The sequence below is a fragment of the Pyrgilauda ruficollis genome, unplaced genomic scaffold, assembly GCF_017590135.1.
Source record: "Pyrgilauda ruficollis isolate IOZ18807 unplaced genomic scaffold, ASM1759013v1 scaffold56, whole genome shotgun sequence".
In the NCBI taxonomy this organism is placed as follows: Eukaryota; Metazoa; Chordata; class Aves; order Passeriformes; family Passeridae; genus Pyrgilauda; species Pyrgilauda ruficollis.
In genome coordinates, this window is record NW_024527266.1 from 167,054 (window position 1) to 183,759 (window position 16,706).

Below are 16,706 nucleotides of genomic sequence, written 5' to 3' on the forward strand. Positions count from 1 at the left end.
TAAATACCAATAATGGCAATGGAAACCCAGCTTGTTGTCTGCTGTGGTATAACGTTCAGCTGAAACCCTGAAATGAATAACCTTCGAACAGGTACCAGAGACCTTGGGCTGATGCTAGCAAACATCAGAGATTCTATAGGCTCCACAAAAGCATGCTTGCAGATTTGTCTCCAGAAGCAGCTCATTAAAATGAGCTGTGAATCACTGAGATAAATGTCAAATCAAACTGATAAGCTTCTTATATATACCAAATTACATGAGTATCAGACATCTCCCTTCATTAGGTTGTTTACAACTTACCCTGTAGCTATAACTAAGGTTCTGCTGTTGCAAAGTTTTACTGTACATGCTTATGGAGTCAATAACAAATTTATCTGCAAATTCATTTGTCTGCAGTAACTAAAAATGCTCCTCTCTTGCTTCCTTGCTCCTGTCTTGCCCAAACTATAAAAACTCAACAATTTCTGAGAACCACTGGAATGCCTATGCAGTAAACATAAAGGAAGACCAGCTCTGTCTACAGATTTACTGTGTGACTTCAGCTAAAGCATATTGCTCTGCACTTATCTTCTGTAATAAATAGGAAAATTAAAACTCTGAGCTCCCAACCCACCCCAGAGCTGAGCACTCTCAGAGCTGTACAAACATGTACATAATTACTCCTCAGAGCTTGCCACAAATGCACATCATTCCCAACCATCCAGAACTTTCTAAAAGTCATTATTTTTAAAATGAAACAAACAGTTTGCCCTCAGCTTCATTATTTAACTAGTGTGTTAAAAAGAAAAGAAAAGTTGTTTCATAATTGCTGTTACAGAAGAGACTTGCAGTATATTTTCCACCACCAGCACAATTAGACCTTATTCACCTCAAGTGCAAGAACAGGCGTGCTGACTTTGACTATACACCTCATAATTCCTGACTCAATTAGCACACAGCAGATAATCATTCCTTTTGTAATGTTTTAATGCCTGCCTACCCTTCTGCATCATTGGCTTCTTCCCTTTATTCCCACTGGGTTTTAAGTGGTCGTAATCTAGCAGCTACAGCCATGGCTTCTTGTTTTAAAAAGCTCAAGAAAGATAAAATTAATTAGAACAATTAAAGCCTCTTTCTTTTTTCTTAATACCCAAACCTTGGATCCTAATCCAAACTGCCTGTAATTTAAAAAAGCAGAATATACACCACAGGTATCTTGGCTGGCTGCATCAAGGGTGAAGCTTAATGGTGTCTTGCTCAGAGCAAATACAAAGACATTGGCAACCATTTCCTTTATTTTAACAAGTCCTCAGCACACACAGCATACCTAACACCCAGCTTCCCTTATGATGCCCACTTGTTTTCCAAGAAAAACAATCTAAAGCCTTCTTGGTGGGGATTCCAAAAAGATGAAAACTGACTCCCCTTTTTCCCCTCTCACCAGCTGATTATTCTGTCTGTTCAGAACCATCTGACCAAAATCATCGCACACTCAACAGCAGTGAATGGCCATCAGTCTGTTTTTATCTAATTACTGCTCAAACCCCCTAAATTTTACCAACAAAAAACACTGTCAATAAACTGTCTCTTCCCAGACAGGGAGGAGAAAAGACCATGACCATCTGTCTCTGAGCTACGAATGAGTTGTGCTCTGTCTGCACAGCCAGCTCTGTCTCACAGCACACCTGGCCCACAAACATCATTTATCTTCATCAGAAAACCCCCAGCCGTTCTCCACCAAACTTTTCTAGAGCTGAAAGCTCTGTGTGCTTTGCAGTGCCAAATACTTCACAGCAAGGGAGTCTCTGTGGCCACCCACATTATATTCAAATGCACAAATGAGCCAAGGAGGTTTGCATAAACAACTTGGTACAAAGTGCTGAGATGCTGCTGTATTTCTGCATGACAAGTTCATTACCATTTGGCATTAGCTCATGCTGATGTACAGTGAAAAAGAAAAAGGGGAGAGAGAGACTCTTCATAGTTACAGTAATTTCATTTTATTTAATAAAAAACAGTATCAGATTAAAAATACAAACACTTCGGGTGATTATCCAGCGTTTTTCCCTGTGTGCCTCGTAGAGCTCAAACCAATCAAGGACTGGGAGAAAAAAAACACAGAAACCCCAAAAAATAACACCAAACAATTTTGGCCGGAGCTGTAAAATAATGTTGCACCAATTAAATTACACCAAATATATTATTATAACTTTGAAATGGCTTTCAGACCAATAAATAAAAAAAAAAAAGACAAAATCAAATAAAAAAGTTGACTTTGTATTACAAAAAAAATTAAATAAGAATCACAACACTAATAGTAACAATGTGCAGTCAAGTTTTTTTTTCTTCTCTTCTAGGAATGATAACATGCCAGTAAACATGTAACATGCCAGTAACATGCCAGTAAACCCCTACGTAACATTTCCAGTTTGGCAGCAAGCAGTCACTCACTCATTCACATTTGTACACAAGGAAGCAGGCCTGGGCAAAAACCTCAGAGATAGGAGCCTTCAAAGTGCTCCTCACTTCCCTGTCATGGCCAGCTGAGCCCCCTTCCCTTCGTCCTGAAACGTCTATAACTCCACTCAAGGTTTAGTGCCAGATGTGCAGGGAAGGCGTGATGCACTGGACAGAACTGCACAGGACAGCACTGACTCACACCAGCTGAGGATGCAGCTATTACACCCCAGGTCATGAGTTAAAAGCCGTGGCTGCAAGGCACATCCACCCTTTTTTCAGAAAGGCCATGGAGGCTATGTTGAGTTGTTTTAAAATGCACCACAGCAAACCTGTTAAATCAACACACTGCAAAATAAGGTGCTGGTTTGGGATGGGGTAAAAGAGCACATGCAGGGCTTGTGAGAGAAGATGAGATGTCTGAATATCATACAGAGAGGTACACATCTGTAGAGAAGTGACCTGCAGTTGCCCTTCCTGAGCAAACAACAGTGGGTCAGATTTCACTTGACCACCTGAGAGTACATCTCTGAGAGATTTGATGGTATTGACGCCGTATATTTCAGAGTCAAATTTGGTCCAGTGTAAGTGGATAAGGAAAAGGTAAAGGCTCTCCACAGATTAACTGATTTAGGAAACAAGCTGGTTCATCTTTATGCTAGGTAGCTCACTTGATTTTCAGGAAGAACCAGCAGACTTAAGTACCATGACACACTGAATAAAAGGAATCTGCAAGTGAAATAGCTCCCTGTCCCAGATGCCAACGATATATGGACTTATTCCCAATTCCCAAGGAATCCCCAGAGGAACTCTATTCAGTTTCTGCACCATCTCTACAATTTGGGACACAGTGGGTCAAACTCTGCTTTCAGTTCCAGTTACAGGGCAGGAGTGAGACCAGAACTTGCCCCATGCCCCCCTGCTCTGGGTATGAGTGTGGATACAAGTTTTGCAGCTGTGGATCATTTGACATCATCAGCTGAAACCTGTGATTTAATCACACCAGTGCACTTCCAAGAAAGCCAGGGGCTATGCTCATGGAAATGAGACTGAAATGGGCCTGAAGATTCCAGTTTGCCCAGGCCTGTCAAACACACAGTGCCTTTCTGACATAGGCTTACATTCAGGTAATCCAGTAGACCCATGTGGTACCTTTATGGGAGTTGAAGCCTTCGGTCTGGATAGCTGGATATGTCTGAGAACACAAACACATATCCTTTTGTTTTCTTCAAACTGGTATCATTGCACACTCAGTACCAGCTACACTAGATAGAAGCAGGCCCACAACTTTATGCTAACTCTGTTATTAAATCTACTGTTATCATTTCATTATTCAATTCTTTCTGCTCCATTAACACCAACCTAGAAACATTTTGATGTGCAGAAAGGCATCTTCCCATTAACTTTCTGACCTCTATCCATTTCCTACATTCTACAACCTTTTCCTTACCTAACATTCTGGTTGCAAACTACTGTCACCCCCAAATACAACAAGCTAGCAGCAAGGTGGCACCATTTGCTGACAGTGACTGAACTCTAGACTGGAGGGTCAGTTAACCCTTTGGACCCTTTGTCAGATCCATCTTTGTCTGGGCATTCATCTGGCTAACCATTTTGACAGAGTCACAGATTGAACATATGGGTTGAAATGCCTTTAAAGGTCATTTAGTTGCTGATAACACCCATTCCTTCCAGTTGCCATTATCATTTCTGTGGCTCTGTTTTTGCTGATAGTTGGAAACAATTTTAGTACTTTCCACTCACTGAAGAGCAATGGGTCTGGTCACTGTGGGAGGTCTAGATATGAATGCCTCCTCCATTGCTTGTCCACAAACACCTCATGAGGTTTTTCTGGGGCAAGTCTCTCAAATTACCTTAGAACATGTTCAGAACCCCTCAGGTCACTCTGGTGGAAGGGACCATGATCACCACTTCGCCTGGTGTCCTGCATATTGCAAGCCAAAGATTCCCACTAAGCAATCACTGTACCCAGACAAATAACTTCAGGAAGACATAAAGCCTCTTGTTCTAAAAGGCATCCAAATCTGACTTGAAGAATTCAGCTCATCTCTTCAAAAAGCTTATCTAATATTAATTACAAACCTCTCAAAATGTGTGTCCCTCACTTCCAGTTTTAATTCTGTCTAGCTTTGAGCCATCAAGTCTTGATGCTTTTGTCTGCTAGCTCCTGATGTGCTTTCATCACAAAGACCAAAGGTTTTTCTCTGGTCAGGTAGGTAATATTTTGAGGACACAAATTAGAGAAGTGTGAGATGGCTTTGGGGTAACTTTACTTGGGAGTTCAGCTAAGTAGGTACAGTCAGCTCCTCTGAATCAAAACCTACCATTGTCAGCAAATCAGTGACCTGGCTTACTCCATCATAAAGGTACACAGAATAACTCCCTTCCCTCCCTTTTCCATCTTCCCTCTGCTAGTTGAGCTTGTTGCAGATCTCTAGGGCTTTCTTGTAGACCTGAGTCACATCATCCATGTCTGTGAGAAGAGAAAAACTGCTGTCCCCCAGACGGTTGCGGTAACGCTTTAGATACTGTGGCCGTGGGCGGTTCTGAAGTCCTTCAAAGTCTTGGATCTGGAGAAAATTTTCAGCAGAGACACAGCTCCGTATTCTCTGCCTGTTTGGCCTGTTCTCTTGCAAATCCAGCAAATCAAATGAGTCACTGGACAAAATACTGTCATCACTAATTATGCTGGAAGGGCGACTGTAACTTCGAGGTAATGCGTCCCCAGGCAAGACCATTTCTTCCATGGCCTCCAGCGTAGGTGTGTCAGGGCTAATCAAAGCAGGTTCAGTGCTGTTGGTAGAATACTTGCTGTTATGTTTCAAGATGCCCTTACGCCTGCAGGAATGGCTGTAAGACCCATTTCTGGACGGCTCTGTGACCCCTGGAGAAGTGTCACTATTTACTGTCTCATCATTATTGTCCAAGAGTTCAGAAGATTCACTTCTTTCTGGAGAGGAGTAATAGCCAGACTCCCTCTGCTGAGTCTTCTTTAAGATTCCTTTTTTTGGCATTAGTGAAGACTGCTTAGTGCCATATTTGCCAGCTACCTCTCCCTCTACAACACTTTTTATGGCCACACCAGTCCTACACAACTCTTGCTCCATCTTAAAAGCAGAGGGTAACACTGGGCTGACAACTCCTTCAATGAAACCTGCACTGTGAGAGCGATGTTCACTGTTGCTCCTTTTCTTCAGGATGCCTTTGGGTCTCTTGGAGGTCGGTTTGGTGGCATTTTCAGCTCCTCCTTCCTGGATGGACTGTGCAATGTCATTTTCCTTTTTTGATTTTTTCAGAGACCTTTGTCTCTCTAGCGTGACTTCAGGACCTTTGGGCTTAGAAAGGCACTTGATTTTGGTATCAGTCTCTGGTTGGAGGCCAGTAGAACGGTGATGCCAATCAATGAACCTTGCCAGCAGTGGGGACTCAGAGTCCCTCATGGCATCACAGTCACAGACACTGCTCTTGTAGCCCCAGTTAACCCACCAGTGGTTGGCAATGTCTTCAATGGTTGCTCGGCGTTCAGGGTTCACCATCAGCATCCACCTGATAAGACCACGAGCATCTATGGGTGAAGAATGGCATGTAACATTTTTAGAACATGGGCATTCTTAGGTTTATCAGTTTAAATTGAAAGCATGAAGACAATCAAATGAGCAAAAATAATGCTCCATACAGAGAAAGTGAAAAGGAACAAGGCTTCGACCATCAGTCAATGATGGAAAATGCCTCTGAGCACTATTTTGTCAGAAGAATATGATTCACTCTGGAAAATTAACTCTGGGCTATCCAATAAGTTAATGTTTTTACTGTATTAGACAGTGAATAGTTCCATATTAGTGAAGGAAGTCACCAACCTATTGACTCTAATGACAAAACTTGGAGGAAAATAAAACAAAATTGGGGTATTTTAAATTATCTATACATTATTGCTTCTGTATTTACTTTTTCCATAAACAATGTAGTCTTCTGTGTATTGTAAATGTTTATTTCCATACAGAGAGTGAGAAGACAGAAAATTGAAAGGAATGGCAAACAACTAAAACAAGATAAATATTCATTTAAATATAGTATATGCATAGATATTTAAGGCGGGAAGGAGTCATTATAATCAATGAGCCAGACTTAGCTGCTACTCTTCTGTCAGGTGACTGCTTAATGTGCTATCCTAGAAGCCAATGTAAACACAATGGCATTATTTCAGATTTTGGCCTGCTTTCTTTAATAAGAGACTGTGCTGCTCTGACCATTCACCCTCTCTCTGCTTGTGGTAGCCCACAGTGTAATGAGAGGACTGATCTGTACCAGTACGGTGTACCAGTTTACAGCTTGTCTGAACAACTCCACTTGCAATAGCTACCAGACCTTCCACTGCCACAGATCTACTGAAAAGAGCTCATTACAGCTCCCCAAGGCAACAAAATCTATCTGCTACAAAACTTTAATTTCAAAAGGGCTTTTGGAAAGTGCTGTACCCAGATGGGAATTTATAGCAGATGAACTCAGAGGAGAATGAGATTTTTTTTTTTTTTTGTGTACATCATTCTAAAATGACACTGTAACATGTTGGAAGGGGCCAAACAAAATGCTCCATTCTGAACGGCTGTCAGCTCAGTACATGGCTCTGCCTCCTTTTTCGTACCTGAGGTCTGTGTTGGCTCACGATATTCTCCACTGCTGATCTGCCTGATGAGATTTTTGTGATCGAAGCCATCAAAGGGCATAGTTCCATAAACCAGAGTGTAAAGCAATACACCGAGGGCCCAGCTGTCAACCTGAAATACAGACACCATATGTGTGAAGCCCAGGAAAGTTGATCCCTGCCCTTCTCCATGCCATTAGCACCACAAGAACAGCATCATGTCCAGCTGCACCTACTGCTGGGCAAAACGGTATCTGACATCTCACTAACCACCCACAGGCAACGTAAACAAGAAGCAGCTTAAGAACTTCAAATACGAGACAGACCCAAGTGAACTCACATGTACAGTAACATTTGCATTAAGCCTCCCTCTCAAGAGCATTATCATCCCCATATCACCACAGAAAAACTGACCCTTCTTACCTCTGGGCCTCTGTAAGGCCGTCCATTAACTATTTCAGGAGAAGCATACAATGGGCTTCCACAAAAGGTCTGCAGAAACTTGTCTTTATGATAAAGGTTGGAGAGTCCAAAATCAGCAATCTGTAAATAGAATTGCATAAGGCATTTGTTATATTAATGATATCTTAAAGTAACAAAAAATCCTTTATCAGGAAAGAATTAGCTGTATTTGTCTCCGCCATAGGGAAAACTCAATGTGGATTTTAATTTTCTCTCTAAAGATCCCTCAGAGAAGAAGGGTTCCCAGGTTAAGTCCTCCTGATTAGGAACAAGGATGCTTTGGGTCCATTCACAGAGAGGCCACCAACTGCACAACCATCAAATGGTAATTTTATCCTTGATGAATTATGTATGCTTGCAAAGACAATCCCATACTGGGAAGTCTGCTGTCCACTGACTACTCTTCATCTTGTATAGTGATTAATACCAGAGGAAAGCAAGCAGAAAGTACCACCCTTCTTATCACACAAATGCAAGCCAAAAGCCACGACCTTTAAATTCAACAGGAGGAGGGAGGCAGCTTGCAAGAAGCTAAGCATTACTAAGGAAAGTGATTTTTTAAATCATCTGGAATGTAGCTACGCCTGAATGAGGGGCAAAGCGAGGCAGTCACTCACTCCTCCAGATTCAGGGACATGGGGCTGAGGAATCTGAGCTGTTAAGCCCACGAGATGTCTATCGCGAGATAATAAACACAGTCTGGTTCCTAACTGGAAACAATGGGCCCAAATCCGGCTTGCCCAACACAAACAAAACTTCCCTTGGGACTATTGGGAATATTGCCCATGCAGGAATTGCAGGATCAGGTCCAAATATTTTGTTTACTTCAGTTCTCTGTTCTTGTTCTTACAAAACAAAGGCTGAGGACAGCAACACTAAATACTCCCACAACCTCTGCATTTTCTTTGTTTGTCTAGCACAAGGCAACCCATCTCATTTTCATCTTGTTTAAAACCCAAATGTTTCTGCTTCCCAGAGATACTTGTATTACTGCCTTCATAAAAGACATACAGCACAGGCATAAAAAACATATTGTAAATATAAAAGACAGGAGTTTTCTCTGGGTTTTCTTTACCTTATTAATGTCTTTTCTACCAGAAAGAAATTAAATCCCAGGAATTTTCACCAGAGAAAATTCAAGAAAACACAAAGTGAGTGGGAAAGAAAAGGACCTGCCAGCACCATAATTCACTCTTGTCTTTCTAAAATGTGTACCATGGATGCCTCTAATACCTGCTGAATTACAATGTTCAGTGAACTCTTGGAAGAGGTAAAGTCTTTGTCTCTACTACCTCAACTGGTACAGTTACACTGAAAGATGACACAGCTGAGACCAAAACAGGAACATATATATGTTTTATGAACAGATATAAATAGATATATAGTTGTTAGATACTTTCATGTTAGAAATACAAACTTTTTACATATCCTTTTTACACAACTTTAAAAGTCAGATAAGAGATTTCATGCTTCACTCCTCCCTGTTTTGATGTTCTACTTGTGCAGGTGTTTCAGTGACAATCTGTATTCATCCTGCTCAAAGAGCAGCTGATTTCTGTTCATTAATTTTAATTCACCTCAACATGTTCATTCATAGATTGAATTCACTCAGTCCCTCAGACAGTATATTATCAACCAACAGCAGAAAATTCAACCCTTAAATAAATGCGGTTTGTAAAGTCTTCATTGTATGGTTGGAATGTCATTGAAAACAGCTGGTGTAGAATTGCAGTCTGCAAACATATTCTCATGGCTCAGATTGCACTTAATTGCCTTAAATTCCACTTTCTTATCAAGTCACTATGCCTGGCTTGCAGGAAGTTGGTTTTAAGCCTCATGAAGTGTGCCCTGTCAATCAGGGGAAGAATGGGATCATTTCAGTGTTAAAAATTCGTGCTGGTCATTGATTTTTATTTTAGTTCAGGATGCAGCTAAGACAAGGACAAACACTGCACAGTGTGATTCCTTATGAAAATACATTCCCTTAACACCATGGAATGTATAAAATGCATGTGGATGTGCATGAATATATATATATATATATATATATATATATAGGGATACATACCATTGTTCACTCTAAGAAACTCTCAGACTTGGGCATTCATGTTTTCATTTTGACCATTCAGGAAAAGAGTATTTATGTTACAGTCCACTCCCATGCTCACAGACTGATGTTTATCAGCTTTTCCCATTAAAATTGTCATGCCCCCCAAAACAAGATTAATAGAAGCCAACATTACTTCACGTTCTTGGCACTTAAATGGAACTAAGTCAAAAAAGTCAAAAAAACTTCCTAAATTGGGAGGAGCAGAAAAGTGGACTTCCATTCCTCTTGCTTCTGGAGTATATGTTTCATATTTATTGTTAGCTGTGTTAAACCAGATGTAAGTTATTGTGAAGTGTGGAATATAAATTCCACTAAGTTCACACTCATGGAAATTGTCAGCTTTATTCCACTTAAGAATCTGTCTCTCTGTAGTGCAGATAGAGAAATAATTGCGTCTCTTAAAGCAAATGAAATATACGTGCTGTTGGTGAGACTTCCAGCAAAGTAAATCCCAGTTCCATACACTTAGTCTATATATACAAAACCCTTGTGGGTTTTTAGTGGTTAGTCTGATTGGTGTCCCCTTACCAGCCCAAGAGAATGTGCAGTTAGGAGGATTATGTTACTGTTATACTTGCATTGTTCTACTCTTCTGTCACATTGGGGTTGATCATACCGTTACGTCAACCTCTGCTAGACATCTCTTTTAGCTGCAATTCCCAGCCCAGGAACCGTCCTCATCCCTTCTGTGAACAAGGATGTTCAGTCTCACAAGTGTTTAAAGCTGATTTGATTCATTTGCGTCTGCTGCATTTAGTGGTTTTCAGTAAAAGTCTGCAGGAAATAGTACTGTATACAAGTCCATGAAAAACCTAGTAATACACCCCAGATTGGATCACCTTTTTCCTCTCATTGCACTCCACCTCTGGCCTGTGGATATGCAGAACTCTTCAAAATGTGTACTTTTTGTTGCTTCCAGACACTGGTGTTTCCTTGTTGCTGTATTCTAACATGACTCTGCTTCCACAGGTTTTTACTCACCATCACAACTCTTAAAAACAAAACAAACCCCTTCTTATGTCTTCACACTCCTTTATGACTTTCATTTAATTATCTAAAGCTTAAGAATGGTTTCCAGGTTAGTACAGTAACAAGCAAAATGGTTTGGGGCCCTTTTAGGTTGGATAATATTTTCTAATGGATTACTTGTCCTCTTTATCCCCTGTTTTAAAAGTATTGTTTAAGTTGCTGTACAGGGATCCATTTTTACAACATCCTATTTTTTCTTCACATTTTTATGACATGTTTTTGTAAATCATAATGCATAGATCACTGGCTTCATCAGAAACATGTATTTAATTGCACATTGCACCCAAGAACAAAGAGATTCCTTTAATTTTCTCATTCTTAAAATCAAACCACCAATTTTGTGTTTGTAATCCACTGAATGAAATATAAATACTAGGAAAGTACAGATAAGACTATCAATCTATTTCTAGAAAATGCCTTCCCCTGAGTATTTGAAGCCTTCAGTCAATACCAAACCCCTGCATTTTTTTCTGCCCGAACAAACCACATGTAAATACTCTCAGAATGAGGACCTGATAAATTTACTCCTAATAAATAATTTACAGTTCCATATGTGTTTCCTTGCCAACGGTTACTGTTTAGTGAAACTAAGAAAAAGTGGGAAGTAAAATTCTGTGCAAGTAACACAGAAACCACAGCAACATATCCAAAGCTTCAGCATCAGGGAAAGAGTGGCTGTATGTTCAAGTATTCAAAGCTGACCTTAGTCACAAGGTTTAGAAAAAGCGAGCACAGAGAAAAAGAAAAACCATACCAGAAGTCACCTCTTGAAGCAACCCAAATTCAAACACTATCGACTGTGAGATGTATGAAATATCAATACCTTCCCGAGTTCAGTCTGTTTTTCAGTTTCATGAGACCCTTTGCCCAAGTAGTGACTAGGGTACAACCAAGAAGCCATTTGTCCATGCCAAGGCAGCCTTGCCTGCTCAGAGGCCTTAACATTGAAGAGATGTAGCTGAGGAAAGGCTGGAAATATGAAAAATACCTACAGCAGTTTAAACACAATGCAAGTCAGGAAAGGGAAACCCTCAAGAAAAGCACGTCCAAATGACTGGAAGGTAAGTGAGGAGATAGAGCTACCTGCGTTTCTTCCACAGCAGTGCCACTCACTATGGCAGCTGAAATGCATCTGTGGTTCTGAAGCCCTTGGGTCAGCTCCAAGTGTGGACCAGACAAAGCCACCTGTCCTTGCTCCATCCTTCTACTCTACCCGCAGGAGAACACCTCCCATAAAGGACAGAGGGGCAGGAGCAGAGCTGTCTGACAAAGCTCAGCTCCCCAGAGGCTTGAGGAAGTGATTGGTTTTGCATATGAGGAGCACAGTGCAGAGATCCAGCCCTCCACAGCTAGCAAATTCCACAAATTCCTCTTTTCTCTCAAGAATTCTCTGATTAGCTGGGAAGATAGTTTGGCATGTAATGTGGGAAGAAAGGTCATCCTGCCTGCGGAAGCCTGATTCTTATACAATGCCCTAGAAAGGCTACTTTTTGTTTTCAGCACTACTGAGAATGGCTTTGGTTGCTGCAGACAGAGTCCCTGTAGGAACAGGAGAAGGGAGGTCTGCTCCAACGCTGCATGCTAACAGCAAAACATCTAAATATTGCACTGGATGGGCCTTCTGTAAAAGACTATTTTTGGAAACCACATATTTATGTGCCTTTAATCCACTAGCTGATCCAAGTTAGCTTCTGTCATCAGCGTTACACAGATGGCAGCTACCACATGTTACTTTCCATTTCCATTGCACATCAGCTCGAAATGAGCACAGTCTCTCCACTGAAGCACAGAAGCCAGTGCCTACAGCCCCAGGGCTTTTAGGGGAGACAAAATGAAGACCCAGGCTATTTAGGTACTGGGCTAGGCAAGTAGCTCCTTGATTACTTTTTTAATTAAATAAGGATGCTCAAGCATCAACAGAAACTCTTTGGTGTTCCTCCCTCTGCTTGTTTGTCCATGGATGAGCACATTCAGCCACCCTTACATCCAGCAACCCAAGGAAGAACAAAGTTGAAAGTGAAACAGGTTCAGCCACCTGGAAATTACTTATTTTATAGAGGAATATAGATTATAGAAAGGATATATATAGGAAATTACTCTGGAAATTAAATCTCTGCATTATTTAACTTTGTGCTACAGCTATAAACAATAGAAGAAAAAGACAGGAAAAAAGCCAGGAAAAAAGGTCATTCTCATGGTTTCACTGAGGAGAAATGGCATGGAAATGACATCACTGACATCACTATCCAAAGTATACGTTTGTGTCTGAAGTTCCAAGGCCATTTCCTAATGAAGCACATGTGCTTTACTAGGTTTATTTTGAAACTCTATTTGCTTATTTTCCAGCCATGATCAAAAGAACATTCAGACTGTTCTGTAGGAGGCACTTGAACACTGTAGACCAGATAAGTTTTTTCCTAGCCCCAGAAGCAGCTAGCAATAATATCATTTGTACAATATGCCCGATTGCACAAAATTCTCTGCTGTTTTCTACCAGTGGGTAGATACTGCATTGGGATTTGTGGCCTTTGCATGGCAGGACAGGGCTTTCACCTCCAAAGTATACAAAGCTTCATTTAGTGTGTATTACTGGGAATCAGTGGTGTCTTCCCCCAACCTCCAAACCTCTGACCCTCTTGCCAGGTGCTGGTGCCTAGTAGCTGCGCTTCATTTAGTGTGTATTACTGGGAATCAGTGGTGTCTTCCCCCCAACCTCCAAACCTCTGAGCCTCTTGCCAGGTGCTGCTGCCTAGTAGCTGTCACCATAACAATGGCTCTTCTAATACCTTGGGTAAAAATTTTATAAAACATGCAAATCCATTCTGAGAAACTGAGAAAAAGAATCCTACCTTAATATTAAAATTGTCATCAAGAAGAATGTTTTCCAGTTTTAGGTCCCTGTGGACAACACCATTCTGAAACACAGAAGAAAAAAATGGGGAAGAGCATGAGAAAATATTGGAAAAATTAAAGGTGAGCTGGCAGGGTGGTCTTTGCATCTACATTTCAGGGCTGATTTCACTGTCATAACACTCATGGCCCAGTGACTAGTGGCAGGCGCTGTATTAGTCACTTGGTGTGTGGTTAAGGGAAGAATGACTGGAATCTGTCCTCCCACAGACACTCTGAAACAGCAGGGGGTGGGGGGCGGAGGGCTGGGGGGTGTTTTTTCGGAACTTAATTTCATCCTGGATCCTGCCCCCACTGTGTGAAAGCAGGATATTCTTCCCAGGCACCAGAAAGGCATCTGTCAATGATGTCAGCCCCTACAAAAGCCCTCATTCCTCCAATGAGCAGCCACGTGGATGTGGATCGGAGGATTGTAAATGTTAGGGATGCAAGCAGACAGACTGGGTCTAGGTCAGAGCCTTCTTTCAGAAACTTGGGAAAATTAAATGCATCAGGAATGGCACTGCAGCTTTTCAGCACTACGCAATGAGGACTTTGAGAAATCCCATTTTTATCAGAATTCAAGTAGACACTTAAGTGTTTTAAGAATTCAAATTAAAATTGTGTTAGCTGCTCATTGCCTTTAGCCTCACACAAGTTTTGGCTCTATGCAGTTGTTTCATAAACAGGGATAAAAGGTCTATGATGACAGCCAGCCAGCTACCTTGGATTTAATTACTTGATTTGTTATTCCAAGTGGGTACCATGATGGATAAGGTCATTAGCAAATGGTATCTTTCCTGCTACATCTGCTGAAGTTACTTTTACCTATCCAGAATGAGCATATACTAAAGCTCATGCATTAACTTCATAGCTTTCTCTTGGCTTTTTCTTTCATATATTATATCTCCTACTCTGAAGTTGTTTACTAGTACATTCAAATTGCAAACTAACATTTGTTTGAATGCATTAATATTAATGCTGTAGAGGTTATATGGGATGCCTTCTTTAGTTGATGTTGTAATTTTTGAGTTTTTAAATGTCAGGAGAATTATTTTAAAGGCAAAAATGCAAGGTAGGCCTAAAGTAAGGGTGTGTCTGGTATCTGTCATAGCACAGGAAAACATCATTAGTCTTTAAAAAGGCACTAGTTCTGCGTAGTGCTTTTAATGAAGATGTCCTGTTGTACTGATAAAATCATGTACTCTGATATTTAATAATGAATGCTGTTGCCTCAGACACGCTTTGAAATATATGCCAGCAATAAGCCTTGAAACAGCATTTTTTACCGTGAAATCCTTAGCTCACCTTGTGGCAGTAATGCACAGCAGAGACTATTTGTCGGAAGAAGTGTCTTGTCTCTCTTTCGCTCAATCGCCGCCTCTCACTGATGTAATCGTACAACTCTCCTTTACTTGCATACTCCATGATGATCACAATCTTATCTTTATTTTCAAACACTGCACAGAAGAGAAGAAAAAAACATTCAATACATTTGAAAATTGACACTTGAAAGAGTAAAGAAGACTCAGAATGTCTGATCACATCCTAGACCAGCACTGAGGCCTGCAAAGATGTACTAACAAATCCCACTGCAAAAAACAAGTTCCAAAGCTACTTTTTACCAGAGGAAGATTACAATATCTCAGACCAAGAGAAGGAAGTTGAGTTTATCCTCTCTTTCATATGGCTACATGAACCTCTTTGTCTCAAATAATATGGGGTTACAAGGTGGTCAAGTCAAATTATCCTAGTGAGGTGAGGTGTGGATACTTGTGCCAGTAATACATTAATATCAGCTCCTGCTCCAGCACAGAATTCCTTGTACAAGTAGCCCACTTGAGGCCAGAGGACAGAAGCAGACAGGAGCCTTTATATCATTTGGAAAGGGTTCATAGAAGGCATAATAAATTCTTGTCTTCAGTAACTGATACAGGATTGTCATTTGGCTTACAATGACTGTTGGCTGGCTTTCACCTAACACCAAAATCCATAAAGTATCCAACTGATGGATGTGCCTTCCTCTATCCCAACTCTGTGTGACAGCACAGTAGGCATGGACACCTGAGCTTGCTGTGGCTGCAGCACCTCCAGAACAGTACAGCTCTTGTCAGTGTAGCTCCGTACCCCGTCTCATGCAACCAACTCTTCCTCAAGCTTCCTTACCTCCTGCCCCTACCATGTGTCCCACTGCACGTCACAGACTGCATGCTGTAATCCTCTGTCGCTTGTGCAAAGCCGGCAACAATGCACAACACCAGCGTAAGCAGAGCAAGGAAAATCATCTCATACACGTCACAGCCCAACTCTCCTTCAGGGCTGAGAGTATGCTGTGTCACATGCTGTCAAGGACTTCGCTGTGAGCGGCAGATAACTAATATTTAATCTAGTAAAGCAGGCTGTTAATAGTCTGGAATTGCAGTAATGTCCTGGCTGCTAAATAGCTCTTTTTTGTCAGCGAAAATCCATTGCAACCCACTGGAAACTTCCTGCACCTGCCATAAATAACCACTGTTATATGAAAACGTGGTGGCTTTCCTTTTCTTTTTATCTGTGGCAGCCCTGGTCATACTGGCAGCAAGGCGTATACAAATTAATGAGGTTAAAGGGTTTATTACAAACAGATGCTAGTTTTGACCAGCCCTACTGTAATGATGCCTTCCTATATCTCTTTATCAAAGCTAAGCCAGTAGTCTTTGGTGATTTAAAAAAAAAAAACAGAATTAAGCTTCAGCTTTTGCAGTGAAATGTGAAGCTACCTCTCTTAACACACAGATATTTACTTCTCTTAGGCCTTGTATCATGTCCGCTCACACCTTGTCACTGAAATCTACAAGCCAAAGCCTCTGCAGTTCACTCTAACACCCCTGAATCCCAGCCAAACAGCTCTGATAAAAGAGAGAGCAAACAGCCAGATAAAATTGGCTGCTTACTTGTCTGCTGGCCTCACTGTACCCCGAAGCAGAGGCCTCTGCCAGCGATTACATCCTATGTGCATCCTCATTAGCAATAAACTTCGGAAACTGGGAAAGCTGTCTCTGGATGGATTATACATACAGTATCCTCTCCAAGAACGACAGACTGATACTGTCTGGGAAAAACTGAACATGCCCTATG

General features: G+C 41.2%; 1 protein-coding gene across 1 annotated transcript in view; it reads right to left on the reverse strand.

The window, feature by feature from the left end:
• Nucleotides 1–1,963: 1,963 nt before the first annotated feature.
• NUAK1 (NUAK family kinase 1) overlaps nucleotides 1,964–16,706 on the reverse strand; it is a 46,567-nt gene continuing 31,824 nt past the window's right edge. Inside the window, exons 3-7 of the mRNA XM_041481477.1 lie at nucleotides 14,898–15,049; nucleotides 13,550–13,615; nucleotides 7,523–7,642; nucleotides 7,100–7,232; nucleotides 1,964–6,022 (exon numbers count right to left, since the gene is read on the reverse strand). Coding sequence (XP_041337411.1) covers nucleotides 4,869–6,022; nucleotides 7,100–7,232; nucleotides 7,523–7,642; nucleotides 13,550–13,615; nucleotides 14,898–15,049 — 1,625 coding nt within the window. The 3' untranslated portion in view covers nucleotides 1,964–4,868. The remainder of the gene's footprint in view (nucleotides 6,023–7,099; nucleotides 7,233–7,522; nucleotides 7,643–13,549; nucleotides 13,616–14,897; nucleotides 15,050–16,706) is intronic.